At 37.7% G+C, this 22,008-nt stretch overlaps 1 protein-coding gene across 1 annotated transcript in view; it reads right to left on the bottom strand.

The window, feature by feature from the left end:
• Positions 1 to 3,267: 3,267 nt before the first annotated feature.
• The window catches only part of TMA16 (translation machinery associated 16 homolog), a 28,345-nt gene continuing 9,604 nt past the window's right edge, over positions 3,268 to 22,008 (bottom strand). The window contains exons 2-7 of the mRNA XM_026499592.4: positions 21,271 to 21,383; positions 12,642 to 12,679; positions 10,782 to 10,866; positions 9,275 to 9,423; positions 5,401 to 5,443; positions 3,268 to 4,493 (exon numbers count right to left, since the gene is read on the bottom strand). Of these exons, the coding sequence (XP_026355377.2) occupies positions 4,313 to 4,493; positions 5,401 to 5,443; positions 9,275 to 9,423; positions 10,782 to 10,866; positions 12,642 to 12,679; positions 21,271 to 21,383 (609 nt within the window). The 3' untranslated portion in view covers positions 3,268 to 4,312. The remainder of the gene's footprint in view (positions 4,494 to 5,400; positions 5,444 to 9,274; positions 9,424 to 10,781; positions 10,867 to 12,641; positions 12,680 to 21,270; positions 21,384 to 22,008) is intronic.

Raw genomic sequence — 22,008 nt, 5'->3', positions numbered from 1 at the left:
GGAAAGGGCAATGCAGGCAGAGGGAACAGTGATCAAAGGCCTTAGTGGCAAGTGGCAAGCAAGATTCAGCTACTAAAGAAACAGCACACCCTTGTTAGAGAGTCTGACAGTTTATTACTTACAGGGGTAGCAAAAGAAAGGCAAACTGCCAGCTCCCCATAAGTCTCATCCCAAGGGAGGACACAAAAAGATGGCATGATAGATGAGAGATATGTAATGCAACACAAGCAGTGGGGCACCCTGGTGCTGAGACGCTGATTCCCTATTGCAGCTAAGCAACTCCGGCCTGCAGCTACACCCTGAAGGGACTCACAGTAGAAAGTCTCACACCGCATCAAAATCCAGAGGGAATGACAAACTGTCTCACATGTCCTACTTGTGGAGGCCCAGGGAGGCAAACATGAAGTGGCCCGTGGTAGTTCCTGCATGTCCCATGTGCTTGAGTTCCAAGAAGATCACAGGGCATTCATTCTAGGGCTCGGGTCGGCCTGAACCAAGCCTGGCCCAAATGGATAAACACAAAGTCATCACAGCGCCAGCAGAGCTATTCCACCATAGAAACCAGCTTAGCCATTCTAGGAATGGACAGAAGGCCTGTGATCTGAAGTACGGTAAGCCAAGGGCAAGTGGAAACAAGCTGAGGTTGGAGAAGCAGTCAGGAATCAAATCGTTTCAGGCCTCTCTGGCCACAGCAGAGAACGTGAATTTCATCAGAAATGTGACAGATATCAATGTAGGCTCAGCAATTGTAACAAATATGCCATGCTGGTGGAGGACGTCAGTTAACGGAGGAAGCTATGCATGTGTAGGGGCAGGGGTAGAATCTCTTTACCTTCTTCTCAATTTTGAAGTGAATTTAAAACTGCTCTAAAAAATAAAATCTCAAAAAAGAGTGGTTAGAAACACAACTATACCTATCAAATAAACATACCATGAAGAAAGTAACAGAATGATACTGTAACAATACGAACAAAGGAGTAGCATACTTTAGTGTACGTTTCCAAAAATTCACGAGCGACTCTGGATTACAAGTGGACTACGAGGTGCTCTTGAAATGGTGGCACGAGGGCCAGTGAGGAAGCGAATGCACACAGCACAGGCAAGATGTGGAGATGGCCTGACATGGACTGATTTGACTCTTTTTGGAAACAGAACCAGAAATACTCACTAATTAGTTGGGAAGGGTGTGGAAAAAAAAGAAGAATCAAGGCAGTTCTCTGCCTTGGGAAATTAGGTGAAAAACTTGGGAGAGGAATATTCGAGGTTCCCGAGGAGACAGTAGGGAGCGAGATCCAGAACACATGCAGGAGTATTTGCCTTTGAAAGGAGAAAAGCTACTGTAGCCACGAAATCGAAAGAAAAGAAAATGTGGTTATATACATCATTTTCTCAACGATGTATATACAGTGAACAGCTGAATGCTGAACGGGCAAATATTACAGCTGAGCTAGAACATATGGAAAAAGGTAGTAAAAGAATTATCTCAAAGTTGGAAAGGGAACTTATTACCGAAACACAGTAAAACTACCCATCGGTACTGAGAATCCACTTGCGACATGCAAGCATGAATGGAGAAACCTATCTGATATTCTCCAGCAATGCTGAGCTGCTTGGGAACAACAGGTATGAAGGAGACAGAGAACTGAGTGCTACTTAGTTTGAGTTTTGAAAGAGGAATACTATGCAGCCTGGGGCAAAGCGATTCAGGGCATATGCAGGGAGGCAATTAAATCTGAGTCTAAACAAAACAAGCAATAATCTGAAAACAGGAGATAGGTGGTGCACAATGAAAGAATGAGGTCAAAGTGTGGAACTTCAGCAATGGAGGGGGATGGGAGATAGTGAACGGAGAACAGGAGAGTCAGCCAAATTTAGGAGTTTCAGGCGCTGATAAGGATCTGGGTGTGACCAAGGTTATGCCTCTGATGGAACGGAGAAAAAGACTGGAAAAGGTAAAGGTCACAATGTTGCATTTGTTATCCACAAGGCTTCCGGAATCAGGAACATGATTGAAGTAGGAGAGAAGAAAACTGAACCAAGAGCTGAAGTCAAGGAATGGGCTGAAGGTTCTTCTGGGAGGTAAGATAATAAGGAAAGGGAGACAATGACAGGACTTAAAATAACTGAGAAGGGGAAGTGGTGGTAGAGCAAAGAGGACACCTGTCTCCTGCTCTGGTAGTGCAAAGGATATAGGAGTAGAAAAAGCTTCTATTTGAGATGAACAGAGTCCTAAAGAGATGCCTATGGCCTATGTCGGTGAGGCAAAGAAGTGACTAAAGTATCAGGAAAGAGACCACCAATGTCAGAGCTAGCTGCTCTGAGGTTAGAAATGCACCATTTGCCCATATCCATGGAAGCTCAGCTTGTCAGCAAACTATAGCCAGCAGGCCAAGTCCAGCCTGTGGCCTATTCTGTGTATAGCCATGAACTAAGAACGATCTTTACATTTGTAAAGGGTGGTAAAACACACACACACACACACACACACACACACACACACACACACAAATATGCAACAGAAACTGCATTTGGGCTGCAATAACTAAAATATTTACTATCTGGCTCTTTACAAAAAAAAGTTTACCAGCCCCCAGTTTGCACAGAGCTGCCAAAAAAGTGAGATGCTTTTACTCTGTTCCATGGCCATGGACTGCAGAAGCTATCTTACAAAGACATACTACTGACTGGAAAAGAATCTAGATAAGGCACCACAAGTCATCACTGCAGAAAAAACATGTTCTACAGACAATGATTAAGGATATCACTTAAAAGCATTACTCTAACAACAAATTATCTCTTAGGCTACTCTGGACCAGCCAGGAGTAACATGACTGTTACGGCCACGTATAATAAAATGTGATTATGAATTATAATTATTATCCCAAATGGTAAAGTAAATTCATTCATTCAGCAAGTATTTACCTATTCTAGTTCAAGCAGTGTGCTTGTTATCTTTTCTGCTTTGACAGTATAGGGAAAACCAGGAACAAATGTCTGAGGGGGAGGATGACCTGCCATTTTCATAAGTTATTTATCTAACAGTATGCCTTTTTAAATATCAGACAGGATAAACCAGTTTCTATTCTCTTTACTGTAATTTAAAGTTCAGTTTTTATAGCCATTTTGAAACAAAAAAAGGACACTTTCAAATGACTAAAGAGAAACTTCTTTAACCATAAAGCCATATTTTTATGAAGATTACTAAAGAAAAGCAAAACAGCACCAGTTAAAACACTGAAAATGAAATAATTACAACTTAAAGAAGTAAAATTATGAAAATAAATTTTATTTTTAATTTTCAATAATAAAAAAGCTGTAACATTTTAAATAAGTAGTTATGATTTAGTTGATATCTAGTTAACCTCTTATAGCATTAATGTTTTGTTATTTCTTTTCTTGAAAATACTCAAATACCTTTGCATTGTATCCTTTAGAAAATAGCCTAAAAGATAACTGCATTTAACAAGTTCTACGAAGAACATTCTAACACATCCATGTCTTTCATGATACTTGGAATACTGAGTTACATGTCATTTAGCCTATCTCTTAGAAGAATAAGTAACACAAATAAGTAACACAATTGCAATAACCGATTCTCTAATCATTAACTGTATCCACAAATAAAACCTATTTTTAATGAGAAAACAAATATACAGAGTTAATCTGAAATCATTTATCCCCTTTATCAAAAGATAACAGATTGAGTGTGGGAGGCCAACATCATGAAAACAGTCACTACTTTTTTACTTTACCATTTAACTCTGGCTTAAAGATAATAAAAATAATGTACAATCTATCACTGTATATTTATTCTCTATCACATTTTCCTTATTTTACAAGGAAAGAAAATAGGTGTGATGTTTAAGAGGAAGATTAGTGAACACTACTACTGAAAGCCAATTCTGCTATCCTCACTGCTCAAGAAGCAGCCATAGGACCCTTTCAGCAAACACGTTGCTATACGAGCCCCAGAATGTGAGATCAGGTGATCCACGGTAAACACGAGGGAAAAAAAAATCAAAACATTTTTGTCCTTATTCACATCACTCCCCCTGCCCGGGAAATTAAGATTAAATGGATCTTAGATTGTGCTTTTATTTCACTGTATCTATTTTAGCAACTTACATAAATGAAAAGCAACATTCATTTTTAAATGAAAATCATAACACTGTTTTTGAAACTGCAAATGGGATTCTCATCATGAAAGAAGCTACAGAGCAAATTCTTGTATCTAGACAGTTATTTACCATAATCAGGTCAAACAGAACTTGAAGCTCTCAAATTATTTACTTTCACTTCAAACAAAGGACAATTAGGCCACTGCTGTCATTTCCTCATCTGAATCACTTGATTCATCTTTTAGTGCCAGTTCCCCTAAATCTTTGTCTACAGCCGTAACAGTTTTCTTCTTAGACTTCTTGGGGACTGCATCATTAGCACAAATTTTTCTCATTTTAATGTTTGGCAATTTCTTCAGATCGAAATCCCATTCCCTAAATAAACAAAAGAGAGAGTACATAGAGAGGGATGCTGGGGTGCAAGATGGCGAAGCAGTCATAAAACTCTGAAAGCAGCAGAACAAAGCTTATGAATTTATTGCAGATTCAAATGCCCTAGAAACAAACAATATATGCACTAGGGAAAAAAAGCCCCAAGAAGTAAAGCTTGCTTTGTCCATACATTGCGCATCTTCTCATTAACCTACCACAGCAATAACTGCACAGAGATTCCCACACACCCCAAACTTCTAATGCAATACAAATGCAATACAGAAAAATACCAGGCAGAAGTGACAAGGAGGCGCTATGCCATTCGTTTATTCCCCCTAACCTGAATACTCCATCGGGCCATACAGTATCAAGAACCTCAAACTATATCATACCCGCAAATCTCCAAAGTGCAGTCAGAAACAATTTTTCTTTTCACGCTTGGTGGGAAGTCAAAGTTTCAGTAACCAAAAATATGTTATTGTTACAGAAGAAATCATCTTTCAACCACTGAACTAACTAGTTCTTGATGACTCTTCTCTAGTATCACTTCCCAGGAACCATCTTTTCCAAAAGAGGGTGCTGTGAACAGTTTAGGGATAGAACTCTGAGCCACTGAACCTATTGCTGTTTATCTTTTTAAAAAATACGAAATTGGGGAGGAATAGTGAGACCAAGTTCTTTTAAGTATTATATCAAGGTATTTTTAAAAGCACCATGTCACTATCATTTCAGTGCACATCAGGTGTTTCAAATAAACACAAATTAGGAGAAGTCTTACTTTGATAAAAAAGGTTAAAAGAAACCTCTGAGGTTTTTTTAGCTCTAATGTCTAAGTTCAAAAGGGAAGCAAGTTTATGTCTCATGTATCTTATATGCAGCCTCAAGGAATACTAGAGAGAGACAGACTTACCTAAAAGTTCTCAGATTACCTGCATTTACAATGTCTGGAATCTCTGGGAAAGAAAAAAATTATATCCATTAAGCAGTGTTCTTTAAATCACAACATTTTACAGTTTCCTTGTTTATTATCTCAGATACAATGAATAAGTGACAGACAGTAAGAAAATCCAAAGCAAAACAAAATTTTAAAGCACTGCTATAATGCTACATGAAAAGTAAGTTTTACAAGTATAAAGGGCTTAGTTTAAGAAGGTGATTTAAGAAGAATGCTATTAAATAATAAATTCTAGCATGGAATCTATAAAATGAAATAAAACTATTAATGAGATAAGCCCTGTCCTGTTAATCTATGAAAGGTACCTGGAAATTTCTAATGATCAACTCCCTAAAATAATATGCTAGATTTTTAAATATATTTTCTTGGTGAAAAGCACAAATTTTTTTTCAAGCATATACTTTACCCTGGTAAGGTAGAGTTTATCTGAGAAATTTAAGTATTCCTTAATATTTTTAAAAATCACATTATTCTAAATGTGAAAAAAAATTTAAACAAACTATAATCAGTAGATGCTCAAAGCAACTCAATAAAACTTAAATCCATTTTTAATAAAAAACTTAGGTATTTAACAGTTCCTCACCATGATTAAAAAATTTACCATAAACCAATATGCATGATCATAGTTATCAGTAAAACACAAATGGAATGTATAAAAAAGTGGAACATTGCTGCAAAAAATCTGGCCAATGCAATAAAGTATTAATTAAAATCCAGAATCTATGAATGAAAAAGATAAAATAAAAATGCTTGACACAACTGTATGCTGATTATGACAATAGTTTCAGAAATATGAATATGAAGAGGTCAAGTGTATAAAAGCTGTAAATTAAACACCATTTTTAAAAAGAGAAATCCTAATAAAACGAGTCAGAAATAGTTATACCACCATGAGGTGAGGAAGGCCAGATATCAGAATCCAGTTTTCACCGAACCTACAGAATTCGGTAACAATTTGTCTATGTTAAGAGGCACTTGCAAAGTTGTCAGAGATCACAACCCTTCCACCAGTCACACTCCCTGACTCTGGAAGAAGCACGGTGGCACAGCCGGAAGAACGCTGGATCTGAGTTTCTCTGCTGCCTCAATCACCAATACAAGCTTGACCTTGGCCATGTTCTGTTAATTCATCTGCCAGCTACATGGTGAACAGACTCTAGGAGAAAAGAGCAGTAGCACAGAGACCAACTGGGAGGCTGTTACAATGGTACAGGTGAAACAATGGTGGCTTGGACTAGGGAGGTGGTGGTAGTAGCAGTACAAGTTATCAGATGCAAAATACATTTTCTGATGAGCTAGATGGAACATGAAAGTGACTACGGGTTTCCAGCCTGAGCAACTGGGCAGGTGGTGACGCTGATGTCTGACGCACAGATCGCGTGGGAGCAAGTTTTATGAGAAAAGCTGGACTTTGCTTTGGGACAAGTCAGGTTTGAGATGCCTAGAAGACGTTCGAGTAGAGATTTTGAGAAACTCCAGTTTGATAATTCAAGTCTGGAGTTCTAGGGACAAGTCAGGGTCGAGAGATACAAATTTCAAAGTTATCACCATGTAAATGGTATTTAAAATCACAGACGGAATGAAATGAACTAGGAACTGGTGTAAGTAGAAAACAAGAAGCAGCCCAAGGATGGGAACCTTGGTCAATATTTAGTTTGTGAAGATGAGGAGGATTCAACTTAAGAAACTGAACTAAAACTAGGGAAGGGCTGGGTCTTCTTTACCAAATGAAAGTGTGACAAGAAAATGAAGTGATCGTCTGTATCAAATGCTGCAGAAAAGGTGACTGAGAACCAACGCCCAGTATAGCAACTGTTTACCTTAGCAACTTAAGAGGTCATCAGTGACCAGTACTTGTGGTTGGGTGATGGAGACAACAGCGAATTAAAGTGGGTTCCAGAGAGAACGCCACAGAGGAGATGGGAGATCTATGAGCATAAACAAATGTTACGTTCTTACAAGGTGCCTACTCAGTGAAAGCGACACAGAGAGCAGTGCTTGAAGCTTACCCCGAACCTCCTGTATTAGGTTGTGTCAGGCACCCTGATAAATGGAACCTCATGTAACTTTTAAACAACTGGGGAAGTAGCTATACCATTAATTTCAATTTTTAGATTGAAGAAAACAAAACCCGGTAGGGAAAGGGTTAAATAACTTGTCCTGTCATGCAGAAGTTCTAAGGGTTTGAATCACATCTATCCAGTGCTACAGCTATTTTCTGTTATTTTTTCAGTGAAGCAGCTCACTTCTTAGAAATGATGAAGAGGAACTGCCGACTACTTCAGGGTTGCTAGTGTTACTACAGTGTAAGTGCCTGACACAAAGCTTTTGATTGTCTAGACATCTGTATCAAAGACACCCTTCTCAAATAAAAATATTGCCAGCTCTATGACAAACTACTAGCAAAACAACTAGATAAGAAACCAGGCCACCCCCACCCATGAAAGTCCCCTTTTAGAAAGCTCTGGTAACCTAGTAAATCACCACTCAAGTGACCCCACTTTTCCCTTTTCATGCCCTAACTCTCAGTTATGTTTTTAATTCACCAATAGAGAGTGAACCTATGAAATCCCAGGCACCTCACCTTTAGATCCTAGTAACGGTAGAGCCCCAAATCCACACTCCCTTCCTCTCTCTACCCTCCACCTCCTTGTATGGCCCTGGGCATGCTATGGACCTTCTAGGCTTTGTGAGTGATACATTTTGTCTTTTTTTTTTCAAATTGCCCTGATGGTTGTTACTAGGCACATCCTGCAATCATAGTAAGAACCACAGGGCTGTGCCAGCCACAACACTGGCTCTGTTGGGAAAATACCTATGGGGGCTCAACGCAAGTACTAGTGGCCCAGGTGAGTGCCTCAGGCGTTTCTAGCTGATAGAACCACTACCAATAGGCTGGGACCAACACAACAGCTACCCACGAGATAGTTCCTTTAGGGTCCTATACTTCAGCGTTGTTATTATCAGAATTTAAAAACTCAATTTGCTATTAAATATTTCATTTATACTGTACTTGTCGGGCAAATCCATACACTATAAATGCCATAACATGGACCAAAAATGGAATGTGAATGAAGTAATATTCAGGACCATGGCAAACTTGAGAATATATGATCAAGTCTAAAAGGGACAGCTGTTATTCCACTGTAGCAGATTATGTTGCCAGACCATTTGAATTTCTTTTTAAAAAGCCAGAAATCTACATTTTTCATGTGAAATCACCAAGTTTTTCCCTAGACTGACAATTAACAAGCCAATCAAGTACCATTTGCAGGCCATGTTGCTTCTGGGTCCTCACCTGTTTGTGGGCTTTGCAAGCCTTAAGTACTCTAAGTGCTTTTTTTTTTCAGATAATGTTGGGAAACTAACAACATACTTGTCTTTCAAAATGGTAAGAAATGCTACAGTGCTAAGAATGAATGTTCGATTTCTAGTTTTTCAAGAATGACTGCAACAACTATAGCTTGGTCTACAAGAATTAGAACAATAAGAAGGGCACAGAACCTACTCTAAAGAAACACAGATGTAGTTAGAGATGGGCAAGTAACAACTCCACAATAAAGCAAGTCAGGAATGTGCCAGAAGGAAGAAGAAAACTTTACTATCAGGGTAGGAAGATATGATGTCACTATCACAAGTAACAGTTTGCAGAATGTAAGAAAAAAAAATGAATTAAAAAAATTATTTGATATACTCACAAAAGAAAGGAAATCAAAAGAAATTCAAACTAAATAAATAGAATAAATAAAAGTAAACCTTTGAAATGAATTACAAATCTGAAATGGCTATGTATTTTAGAAATAAAAAAAGAAAATCACAGAGAACATACCAAGGCCGTATCCTTCATACAGTTGTCGTTCACGCTCCATTGTCTGCTTGATGACTGTCTCCCGGGAAGAATGTCGCCTTCCCTGCCTGTCTTTGATGCTGTTATGTAATTCAATCTGCTCTAGTTCACTGCTGAATCGATTTAAATACCTGAGAAATAAGAAAGCAACCTGAATTACAGGTCTATACACCTGGTTTACATTACTTCATTTAAAACAAACCCCAGGGGCGCCTGGGTGGCACAGCGGTTAAGCGTCTGCCTTTGGCTCAGGGCGTGATCCCGGCGTTCTGGGATCGAGCCCCACATCAGGCTCCTCCGCTATGAGCCTGCTTCTTCCTCTCCCACTCCCCCTGCTTGTGTTCTCTCTCTCGCTGGCTGTCTCTATCTCTGTTGAATAAATAAAATCTTAAAAAAAAAAAAACCCAAAAACCCAGTCTTTGCCTATCCTTGAAATTTTTATTCTTCTGAGTTCCTTGTGTCCTCAGACTTCAGACTGTCCCTGTATAACCCAACCATGTCCAAAATTTCAGAAACCAGATTGCCGCCTACTATTCAAGTATCTGTTAAACTCCAGATCCTCATATTCAACCACCTCCTGGACATCTCCCTTTGGATGTCCCATGGAGGCTTAACCCCTCAAAAGTGAACTTGTGCTCACACTGTCCCCACCCATCCCCCACCAAACCTGTTCCATCTCTTTGGCTCTCTACCTCAGGAAACAGTACAATCATCTACCCACTTGCTCAAGTGAACAATGTACATGTCCTCCTTGACTCCACTTTCTCCCTTTTATCTAAGTTTTCACTAAAGATTGAGACTTTCTACCTTCTTATATTTCTGCAATCTTCATTTCTCTTCACCATACTGCCACTAACCATGCAGAGGTCAGCATCATCTCTTACCTAGATTGCTTCATCAGCCTCTCAACAGTGTCCTGGCCAAAGCCATGCACCCTTAGGTCATCATCATCATTCTTACCACTGTGACATTTCTAGGGTTTAAATATGATCTCAGGTGCCTGTTGTAAAAAACTTCTTGTGGCTCTTAATGTCCTTTGAAAAGGTGCAAACTCTTACAGTGATGCTTGAGGTCTTTTGTGAGCTGTACCTGTCACAATGCCCTCCTTGAACCTATTATTTTGATTATATTTAATGTCTGAATGATCACTAAATATGTCACTCTTACCTCTGATACTGTTCTCTCTGCCTAAAGACTCTTCAACTAACTTACTTCAATCTGCTAACTTTTACTCTTCAGAAGTCAATTTAGATGATATTTCCATAGGAAGCTTCTCCTGATCCCAAGAAACTGGGTTAAGTAACACTCTGAGGCTCAGAAACATTACAAACCTACTAGAGGGGCTAAACCAGGGTGTGAATCTAAAGCCTTTTTGATAACAAAGCCTGTTTACTCCTCTATAAATGCAGAACAGAACTCTGTTTCTTGAAGAACCAGGTTGGAGAATTCCCTTTTCTGACCCTTTGCTTATAACAAGCCCAGTGTTTACCTTTCAATTAATTCACAAGCATCTTTCTTTGAATATACTACTTTTTGGGCATCCAGATGACTTTGAAACCACTGCAGTTTTTCACCTATAATGACAAATACAAAGAGAGGTTAACATCATAAATCATCACTTAAGCAATGAGTATTCATTATAATTTTCAACATCAATGTGTTTAAAATAGTATCAAAATTTATCTCAATGTTAAATATAAAGGCTTGCGTGGGCTCCAAGCTAATTAAACCAGTCTGTCAGAAATCAAGCTGTCACATTTTAATTTGGGGAAGAAACGGGTGGGAGAGATGCCTTTCACTATATATTTCTTTTTTTTTTTTTAAAGATTTTATTTATTTATTTGACAGAGAGAGAGACAGCCAGTGAGAAAGGGAACACAAGAAGGGGGAGTGGGAGAGGAAGAAGCAGGCTCCCAGCGGAGGAGCCTGATGTGGGGCTGAGCCGAAGGCAGACGCTTAACGACTGAGCCACCCAGGTGCCCCTCAATATATATTTCTTATCCGATAAGAATGCATAAATAAAAAAAAAAGAAAGAAAGAATACATTAATAGAACATGAAGTTCTAAGTATTTAAAAAGCAAAAGATAGAACACTTGTCTAAAATAATAAAATGAAAACTTGATTAGATTAATGGTGAAGATGGTCATTGCTGAACATTTATTTATTTATTTTTTTAAAAGATTTTATTTATTTATTCAACAGAGATAGAGACAGCCAGTGAGAGAGGGAACACAAGCAGGGGGAGTGGGAGAGAAAGAAGCAGGCTCATAACGAAAGAGCCTGATGTGGGGCTCGATCCCATAACGCCGGGATCATGCCCTGAGCCGAAGGCAGACGCTTAACCGCTGTGCCACCCAGGCGCCCCATTGCTGAACATTTAATAAGCAGCAGACTGTATGTTAAGAGTCTTACAATCCTATGAGGATTACTACATTATTATCCCTATTCACACATGAGAAGGGCTAAGTGGCCTGTCCAGGGCCTCACATCAGTAAATATATTAACCATGCAAGATCTGCCAGATACTGTGCAAAGAGTAAATCTGACCATCAGGGTCACTTTCAGTTAGATTTCTCCATATTACAGATCAAGAAATGGCCCTAACTCAGATATGGATAACCTACTTAGAAATACTATTCTATTATCTAAGAAAGCATCAGAGATCAGTGTTCAAGTAAAGCCTAAGATTAAAACAAAACAAAAAACAAACAACAAAAACAAAACAAAAACAAAAACAAAGCCTAAGAATCACTATTTTTTTTTTTTAAGATTTTATTTATTTATTTGAGAGAGGGCGAGAGAGACTGCATCAAGGGAGAGGGAAAAGCAGACTTCCCCGAGCAGAGAGCTTGACATGGAGCTTGGTCCAAGGACCTACGCCGAAGGCAGACACTTAACTGACTGAGCCACCCAGGCACCCCTAAGAGTCACTATTTTGAAGTCAGGCTTATAAGTAAAAATTTACTAACAATAAATCTGCCCCCCCATAAGATCGTGACATTGAGATACAGACTGAGGATGCCATGTATCCACATCACTAAATATAAACTGCTGTTCCAAAATACTTAGGCCATAATCCTTCCTAATTCTAATGGTTAGGGAGCTAGAATTAAACTTCAGAGATAGACAGACAGACAGACAGATAGATATAGGTAGGTAAGGTATAAACTAGTTTCTAAAAAACTGAGCTAGATATTATTAACACTTTCTAAGAGTTAATGACTGATTTTACTTTGTTTTAATTAATTCTAGTAAAGAAAATGACCTAGAAGAATCAAAAGAAAAATAGGCACAGAGCAGAACTTCACTATAGTTTAGCCCGAGTGTCAAATGAGTAAATCTACTTACCAATAAGGTTGAGACGCAATGCCTTTTCATTCTTCAATCTTGGAAGAAAAGGTGCATTGACGTGTTAGAAAATTACAAAAACGAATTTTAAAAATCTGTCAAAAACAAACAAAAAAAACTGCCCACAGAACCTTAATTCAAGAATCATTCTTTTATACATATGAAATTAATTTTGTTAGTGCAGAAACACTGAACACCATGCTTTTCTTTTAAATTCCTGGAACAAAATGTTACTAGAAACTTTTCTTCAGCTCTTCAGTGACTAATGACTAAAGGACACCAATAGAACAAATCAGTTTTGAAAACACAAAAAAAGTCTGATTGGATTATGAATGTTCAGATGGGTGATACTTGTGCACAAAAGAGTAATGATACCTTCTAGAAGATGGAGTCGGCCACCAAGATCAAAATGCCTTAGTGTCACCTTTTAAACGTCAACAAGAATAAAACAGAATGTTTACTTTTCATAATTTGAAAAGAATTATAACAAAGAAAAAGAACTCATTTATTCTCAGAAGAGTCTAGGTAATATACGATTCCTATTATTGAATCATAGGATTATGATTATATGATTATGATAACAGAACCTATTCCCTTCTAAATATTAATTCAGAAGACACCTTCGGACAGCTAGTTTTTGCCACACTTTATGCTACTCACTAGAGATACGGCAATGAACAAAAAATCTACTGTCCCTGACTAACAAAGCAGACCAGATTTACCCTCTCACTTTAAACAACCAGAAAACTGGAGAAATAAAATGAAGCCTTTTTTAATAAAAAATTTCAGGCACAGAATGGGGGAAGATCTTCACAGTACAAATAACTAATAGAGGACTTGCATTCAGAATATACAGACACTTCTTACTACTTAAGAGACAACTTAATACCAAAAAGGGCAAAAGATTTTAACAGATTTCTCATCATATCAAAGACACAAAAATGACCAATAAGCACATAAAAAGATACTTAAACATCATTAGTTATCAAGATGTAAAAATAAAATTGAACTAAGATACTATTACACAACTAACAGAATGGCTAAAAACTTTTTCAAAAATTGATAATACAGCAAATTTGAGATGATATGGAAAGAATATAACTCTTATACACTGGTGGTAAAAATATAAAATGATGCTATCACTTTGGATAAAGCAATTTCTTACATACTTAAACGTGACACCTATCATATGACCAGCAATTCTTATAAACTTAATTTCATATAAACTCAATTTTCTTATATACTTTAACATAAAATCACCATATGACCCAAAAATTCCAGTTCTAGGAACTGAAAGAAAAATGAAAACAAATGTCCGAACAAATATTGTACATGAATGTTCATGACAGATTTATTCATAATAGCAGAGGCTGGCAATTTTTTTAGTAAATGGCCAGGGAGTAACGTGGTCAGTCTCTGTCACAACTACTCATTTCAACCATTGTAGCCTGAAAGCAGCCACAAACAATACAAAAGGAATGGGCATAGCTATCTGCTTCCCAATAAAACTTTTTAATAAAAACAGGGGGCTGGACTCTTCCTTGGCAGACCCCAATAATAGCCCAGTAGTGTAAAATAATCCAAAGGAACACCACAGGTAAATGAATGAACAAAGTGCATATCCATACGATGGAACACTACTCAGTAATAAGAAAGACAACTAATATAAGTTATAACATGGGCAAATTTCATAACCATTACGCTAAGTGAAAGAAGCTGGAACAAAAAATTATATATAATCATTTCATTTATATGAAACATTAGGAAAGACAAATCTCATCTATCAAATGAAGAGCAAATCAGGGGTTACCTGAGGCTAGGGGTGGAGGGTAAGGAATGACTGAGAAGATGCATGCACAAGGGAATCCTCTGCAAGGATAAAGATGGTACTACACACTAACTGTGGTGAGTAGACCAACATATTGTCAAAACCCCAAATCTGTACACTGAAAATACAGCTATTTTACTGAATGCTATTTATTCCTCAAAGTTGATTTTAAAAAATAGAGAATACCCATAACAAGGTAGAAAAACATTCCTTTCAATTAAGCTTAAAGAAAAGAATCTAGTTAGAAGTCAGGTTGCAATTATTTTGAATGAATTCAATGGGGTCCAAATGAGAATGGTTATCAGTTGGGACACAGAAAAGTAGAGAAACGAGATGAATTCTCTAAAGTAGTTATTTCCTAGATTTTTACCCATTATGCTTAGTTTCTTTCTGTTAATTTTCCATACTAAGTCATTTTCTTTTGGTATCTCGAGTTCCTTGTTGTATATCCTGCAGGACATACTGTACGTATGACAGTACATACCAACAAAATATTGCTATGCTGAGAAAACATAAAATAAAGCTAAACTAACACACAATGGCCATTTGCTGGGGCGTCTGGGTGGCTCAGATGATTGAGCGTCAGACTCTTGATTTTGGCTCAGGTCATGATATCAGAGTCATGGGATAGAGCCCCTCGAAGGGCTCTGTGTTTAGCAAGGAGCTTGCCTCCCCTATACTTCTCGCTCTGCTCCTCCTCCTGCTTGCGCGCACGTGCTCTCTCTCTCTCTCTCAAATAAATAAATCTTAAAAAAAAAATAGCCATTTGCTCTCTGTAAAAAGTGCATCCCTTGAAATGTACTTGTCTTCAAAACATACTAGTTTCTTTTAATATGAACAGAAGCAATAGTCCATGTAGTCCTAAATCAGAGCATTCAAATACTGAAGAAAAACATGTTTAATCTCTTATTCTGTTGCTATTCACTTCTGCAGTATCTTTAAGTAATCAGTCTATCAATAAGAGTCAACTTGATTAACCTAGCAGGTCTGGTTTTGTATTCCTGACCACTAGTCAAAGACACTGCAACATAACAGATATCCGCTCCCTATCTCCCCACTACTTGCGTCTCTCCCTAATAAGGAACCTTAGGAAGTGGTACAAAGAATCCTCAGTTCTATGTGAAAGCACAGAAACTGGCTACCTTTGTTCCTTAAGAAACCACGTATCTTTGGTAGGCAGAGAGTTCACAAAAGGTGATAGTATCTAAAATGGTCCCCACTGATTCTTGTGTCTTGATCGTCATGACCCTGTGATCCTTGAGTGTGGCTGGCTAGATCTGGAGACTTCTAACAAGTAAAATAGCACAATAGCGATGGATGTCATTCTGAAATTAAGTTTCAAAGACTTTCTGTCCTGGCCACCCTCTCTTGTTCTATCTCGGAGCCTTTGTTCTGTCGGAACCAAGCTACCATGTCATGAGTAGCCTATGGAGAGGGTCATGTGGCAAGGAATTGATGCTTCCAGCCACAGGCAGCCATGACTTGAGCTCTGCCAACAGCCACGTGAGTAAGCTCGGAAGCAAAATCTCTCCCTATCAAGCGCTGAGATGAATGCAGGCCCAGTCAACATTTTAACTGTAGCTTTGTGAGAGACTCTGAGCCAGAACCATTCAGTTAAGTGGTGCTGGAATTCTTGACCAAAAAACTTTGTTTCAAACTGCTATGATGCCACAGAATTTCTTATGCAGCAGCAGGTAATTAGAGCAGTATTTGATAACTGCTATTCATTATTAAGAAGCCAAAGGCACCTGAAGTTCAAGTTAAGTACCGCTGGTACCTTTTCTATCACCTTGCACACAGCTGTTCCAAAAGTCTGAGTATCTTGTCATCAACCATCCCTCCAAAATATGCAACTCAGCATTTCTGTCTTGCTGGAAGTACTACTCTAGTGGAGGAAGATCAGCAGCATTTTAAGATGCTATTTGTGTTTGTGCCATTTAAATTAAATATGACTCATGGTCAAAGATGCTGCTACTCAAAAAACTGACATCTATGACAGACGTAAGCCTATTTCATAAAATACATAAGACACTACTAAAACTGCATACTTGTTTGCTTCTGGAGCCATAATGGTTACAACGACGACTTCTTTAAAATAAATGAGAAAAATCTGTTCAGAACACTGTCCAAGTAGAAAAAATTAAGTAATAACTTTCAACTCCGTACTATAAAAATGGAGCCTTGGCCAATAATGGGACCTCCTTAAAATAAGTTACACAGGAATTACCATGTTATTCAGTTTTATCCTTCCATAATTCTTTTGTAATGTTGATTCTGTAAAACAGTGCGTAAAATCCTGAAGATACCTGAAAACATACAAAGATTCTAGGTTCACTGGCACAAGTCCTTACGGTGAACCAAAGAATTTAGCCAAATTCTAAAGCGGTATTTCCTAAGATATTGCCATGTAATCCACTACTACTAGATGAGCTGATTTTTGAGTATCTCATAGACACAGAATTAAATTATCTTTAAACAAGCTACTTCCCCCCCCCCCATTTTCTTTTGACCCTCTCTAATTAGATTAAGAAGAAAACTTAGTTTAATGTTTACTTTACAAGTCTTCCAACCTTTGCCAAATCTTTTCACCAAGGATAAAGCAAGCATGCCTCAAGCTCAGACCATACAGGGAAGGCAACAGTATTTACAGATCAAATGTCTCCTTAAAAAAAAAAAGATATGTAAGGGAAATAGATGCTTAAAAAATATTAGGTAAATAACACCTAATAGGTCAGTGTTTGTCATAGTGTGGTCCCTGAACCAGTGGCAACAGCACCAACATTACCTGAAACTTGTTAGAAATGCAAAATTTTGACACTGCCCCAGACGTTCTGATGGAAAATTCTAGGGGAAGGAACAAACCATTTTCATATGCCCTACAGGTGTATCTCGTGTACACCAAAGTTTGTGAAATACTAGTAAAGACAGTAATAAAAACTGCAAAATTATAGAATAACCATGTCAAGACATAGCAAAATTCATGAAAGTGATACATAAATTACTTAAAGTTTGAAAATTACTGTTTTAAAGCAGTATTATCATCCTAATAACCTTTATGGAAAAAAAAAAGAAAGAAAGTTTGACTATACTATCATAGCACTCGTCTATTCTCTTCCAGAAAACTTCTAGCCAAATCATTGTGGAACAGCTAATCTTTACTAAATATGCCTTTAGGTCTTGGGTAAGGAATTAATATATAACAATGAACAGGCTGGTTTCTACCAGCTAGTATGGAAATGTAACTTCCATTTATTAAAATGGTAAGGCTATTTTAAAATAGCTAAAATGATGATTTTTGTCTTTATAACTTCATTTTATTTGTCTCTACAGCAGCTCCTGGGGACTCTCACAGGCCGAAGATGGAGGGGAGAATTGGCAAATTACAGTGTGGGCTGCAGACCAGAGAGGGGAGACTAAGGGACAAGAAGTGGAAAAGAAGAGGCATTATATACACATTTTGTATTCCTACGAAGAAAATTTTGCTACGAGTTCTTCACATCAAGAATACAAACCAACTTCCAAAATGGCATAAGGACCTACGAAATCCATAAAAACAAAGACAATACTAACAAAACTTGTCAAAATCAACTTTATCGGAAGTATGAAAATTAAACAAAGGCTTGCAATAATCCAAGGAGATTCTCAAGAAAAAAAGCCCAATCTCAATAAGAACAACAAACCTGTGATGCTGTAATGTGCCTGATCCATCATCCTCCTGTCAGCTCTGCAACAGTGCTGAAAACCAATGGACTAGCAACTCATGGTAGTTGTAAAAGCCATCTTCCTAACGGCCGCTAGAGAGATCAAATTTGGAGTTCCCCAAAACCTCCATCCCCAGAGAATTGCTACCATTTGACCTGACAGGCAGCATGCTAAGAAGCTTGAAGTTACTTTGTGTTTATATGATCTGACTCAGAGATCTCTCTATCGCAACAGTTCTATCCCCAAGTTGTTTCTTGAAAATAATTAGCAGCAATTATCTAACAGAGCAGCTGTCTCAGTGATATTACCAGTTGGGGGCTAACAAAAGGTGGACCAAAAAATTTTAAAGGAAAACTGGTGAATAGAAGGTCCACAGAGGACTTGAAAGCTAGTCCCAACACATTCCTGGGAATCTGGGATGCCATTTGCATATTCACTATGTTCATGCTAAGGAAAGCCCTGAGCAGGTCCTAATCTCTCACCTCTGGATAACCTTGAGGCTCTATGCAAACAAGAAATGAAGTCTAAGTAAACTGCATCCTAGTGTGTCGAAGGCATGCCGAATAGATTCACAGAGCCCCTCAGCAAAGGCTGAGAGAATCATTAGCTAAAGACTTTTAAAGAACTCTGTTGAAACATTAGCTGATTACCAACTGAGCAGAAACATCAATGGTCACACCGTCTAGGAAAGTCACAAAGCAAACAACGAGAGCAAACCTAACTGGGTACAGGGGCTGGAGGTGTCTATTTAACAGAGTTGTCACACTGTTTTATTGAAAATGTCCAGTTTTCAACCAAAAATGGTGAGACACACAATGAAAAAGGCAAGTATGGCCCATACTCGGGGATTAAAAATAGCATCCAATACCAACTTCCTAAGGAAGCCCAGACAGTTGGACCTACTCGGCAAGGACTGGAATTCACCCATAATAAACATACACAAAGAACTAAAGAAAACCGTATCTAAAAAATTCAAGGAAATTATGAGAAGAGTGTTTCACCAAATAAATAATATCAATAAAGACAGAAATTACAATGATGAGCCAACTAGAAATTCTAGAGTTGAAAGAAATAATAATAAAAATGAAAAATTTACTAAAGAGATTCAACAGCAGTTTTTTGCTGGCAGAAAAAAGAATCTACAACGTAAGCGCGAGTTTGTTGAAATGATCCAGTCTGAGCAACAAAAAGTGGAAAGGAAAGAAAGAAAAATGAAGAGTCTCAGACACCTGTGGGGCACTACTAAGAACACCAGCATAGGTATAATGGGAGTCACAGAAGGAGAGGAAAGGACAGAAAAGATAGATATTTGGAAAAATAATGGCTAAAAACGTCTCAATTTGATGAAAAACATTGAACTACACACACAAGAAGCTTAACAAACTCCATGCTGGATGAAATCCATGTAGGATAAACTCAGAGATGCACATCTACTAGACATACCAGTCAAACTATTCAAAGACAAAGAGCAACTTTAAGGTATCAAGAGAAAAGTGACTCATTGCGTTCAATTAGATAAACAGCTGAATTCTCATTAGAAGCCATGCAGGCCAGAAGGCTGAGGGATGACATATTTAAAGTGATGAAAGACAGACTCAACCAAGTATTATTCATGAATAGACAGACTGAACCAAGAATTCTATATTGTAAAGTTTCCCTCAAAAATGAAGGAGAAGGGGCGCCTGGGTGGCTCAGTTGTTAAGCGTCTGCCTTCGGCTCAGGGTGTGATCCCAGCATTGTGGGATCAAGCCCCGCATCAGGCTCCTCCGCTGGGAGCCTGCTTCTTCCTCTCTCACTCCCCCTGCTTGTGTTCCCTCTCTCACTGGCTGTCTCTCTCTCTGTCAAATAAATAAATAAAATCTTTAAAAAAAAAAAATGAAGGAGAAATTAAGACATTCTCAGATAAACAAAACTTAAGAGACTCTCTCACTTTCAGACCTGCCTTATAAGAAATACTAAACAGAGTCCTACAGGCTGAAATGAAAGGGCAGTAAATAGCATTTGAATCCACATGAAGAAATAAGGGGCACCAATAAAAAAAGATAATTACATAACCAAATTTAAAAACAGTATAAACGTTATTTTTGTGTGTATTCTCATAAGACAACTGCATAAAAACAATCATTGTAAAACTGTGTTTATGGGATTATAATGTGTAAAGATGTAATTTCCAGCAATGATAGTACAAAGGAGGGAGAATGGAGCCACAATGGAACAAATTTTTTGTATACTATTTAAATTAACTTGACATTAATCTGAAACAAGATTAAGATTTAGTTGTAATTTTCAGAGCAACAACAAAGAAAATAAAAAATATATAGTGATCTCTACTAAATGATTTCCACATTATTAAATCAAATTACTATATCAATTCTCAGTTCTCATATTGGGTATTAATCAATATTAATCAAGAGCAAATGACATAGCTTGATCACCACCTTCTCTTTGAGACACAATCTTCTTTTTTCCTCTTTCTCAGTCTCACTTGTTGGATCCTTTTTCCAACTTCTAAATGATGGAGGCCTCTGGGATCAATCCCTGGTTCCCTTCTCTTTTCTAGCTACATTTACTCATTAGATGATCTTATATAGTCTCATGACTTACAGTCCCATCTAGAAGCTGATGACTCCCAAATTTGTGTTGCATCCCTAATTGATCCTCTGGACACCAGACCCAACATATCCAACTACCCATTTTGTATCTCCTTTGATATATCTAATAGACTAATAAGTACTTTAACCTGTATGTCCAGTATATATCTACGTAGCTCCTTCCCTCACATGTTTTAGCTCTCTGCTCCAATATGAACTTCTTCAGATAAGCTACACATGACTATTCTATGTAAAATAAAACCACTCTATCACTCTCTATTCTATAATTCTTTTTCCTTTTTCTTCACTGCATTCATCACAACCTATTTAAGTGTATGCTTCTGCTTCAGGTAAGCTCTAGAAGAGCTGAATCCTTGTTCACTGTTTTACCTTCAGTGCATAGAACATACTTAACATTTATTAAAGAGAGAAGGGAATATTGATGAACGATAAATGTATTAATGGGCTTTACACCAATGCATAATACAAATGATAAAAAGATACTTACTTTTCCTTTTTTTCTTGTTTGTGGGCCTCTCTTGTAATTTGAGCTGCTTTTCTACTATATGGATGGATGACTTTTTTTTCCCGTCCTACAGTTTTTCCCTTTAGAGCTTTAGGCTAAAATGCAGGAAAATACATGGCATACATAATCAGATATGTAAGTGATTTCTGTTTAAAAAAACTTTCTTTAGAAATAAATTTAAAAAACAGTAATATAAGAAATACCACAAGCCAGAAACACTACTCTAAATCAGGACATAAGCCAGACCTGTTAAATGACTGGAACAGCATTTGTTTCCATTGTCATAATAGAAATGATATATTCGAGACTACCCTTCAGTGATATAAGAAAATAAAGAAAGGCATAGAAGGGGTCAATAAACCCAGCTCTTCAACTATTCCATCTTCAAAGTAGGTAAGAGAATGCAGGTAGTGAGAAGACAAAGTTAAAAAATTTGTGTTACAGTTAAAAAAGTTGGGGAGGTAGAAGTAAACATAGGATGCTCCTGGGAGCTTGACTGTAGAAGTTGCACATCGAATAGATGGGGCACTGAATCAAGCAAAATCAAAGTTGGGTTCAAAAAAAAATAGGAATAGAGGAAATAATACAAGCCATCTCAAAATTAGCACACCCAAAAAAGAAATTACTTTCCCATTCAAACCTTACGCCAGTTAACAGGTCACAATTCATTCAGTCCACTGAACTAGACATTTCAGTTAGTTCTTTATTCCTACATAATTC

Source organism: Ursus arctos, unplaced genomic scaffold, assembly GCF_023065955.2.
Source record: "Ursus arctos isolate Adak ecotype North America unplaced genomic scaffold, UrsArc2.0 scaffold_11, whole genome shotgun sequence".
NCBI lineage: Eukaryota > Metazoa > Chordata > Mammalia > Carnivora > Ursidae > Ursus > Ursus arctos.
This window is presented reverse-complemented; position numbering and strand designations above follow the sequence as displayed.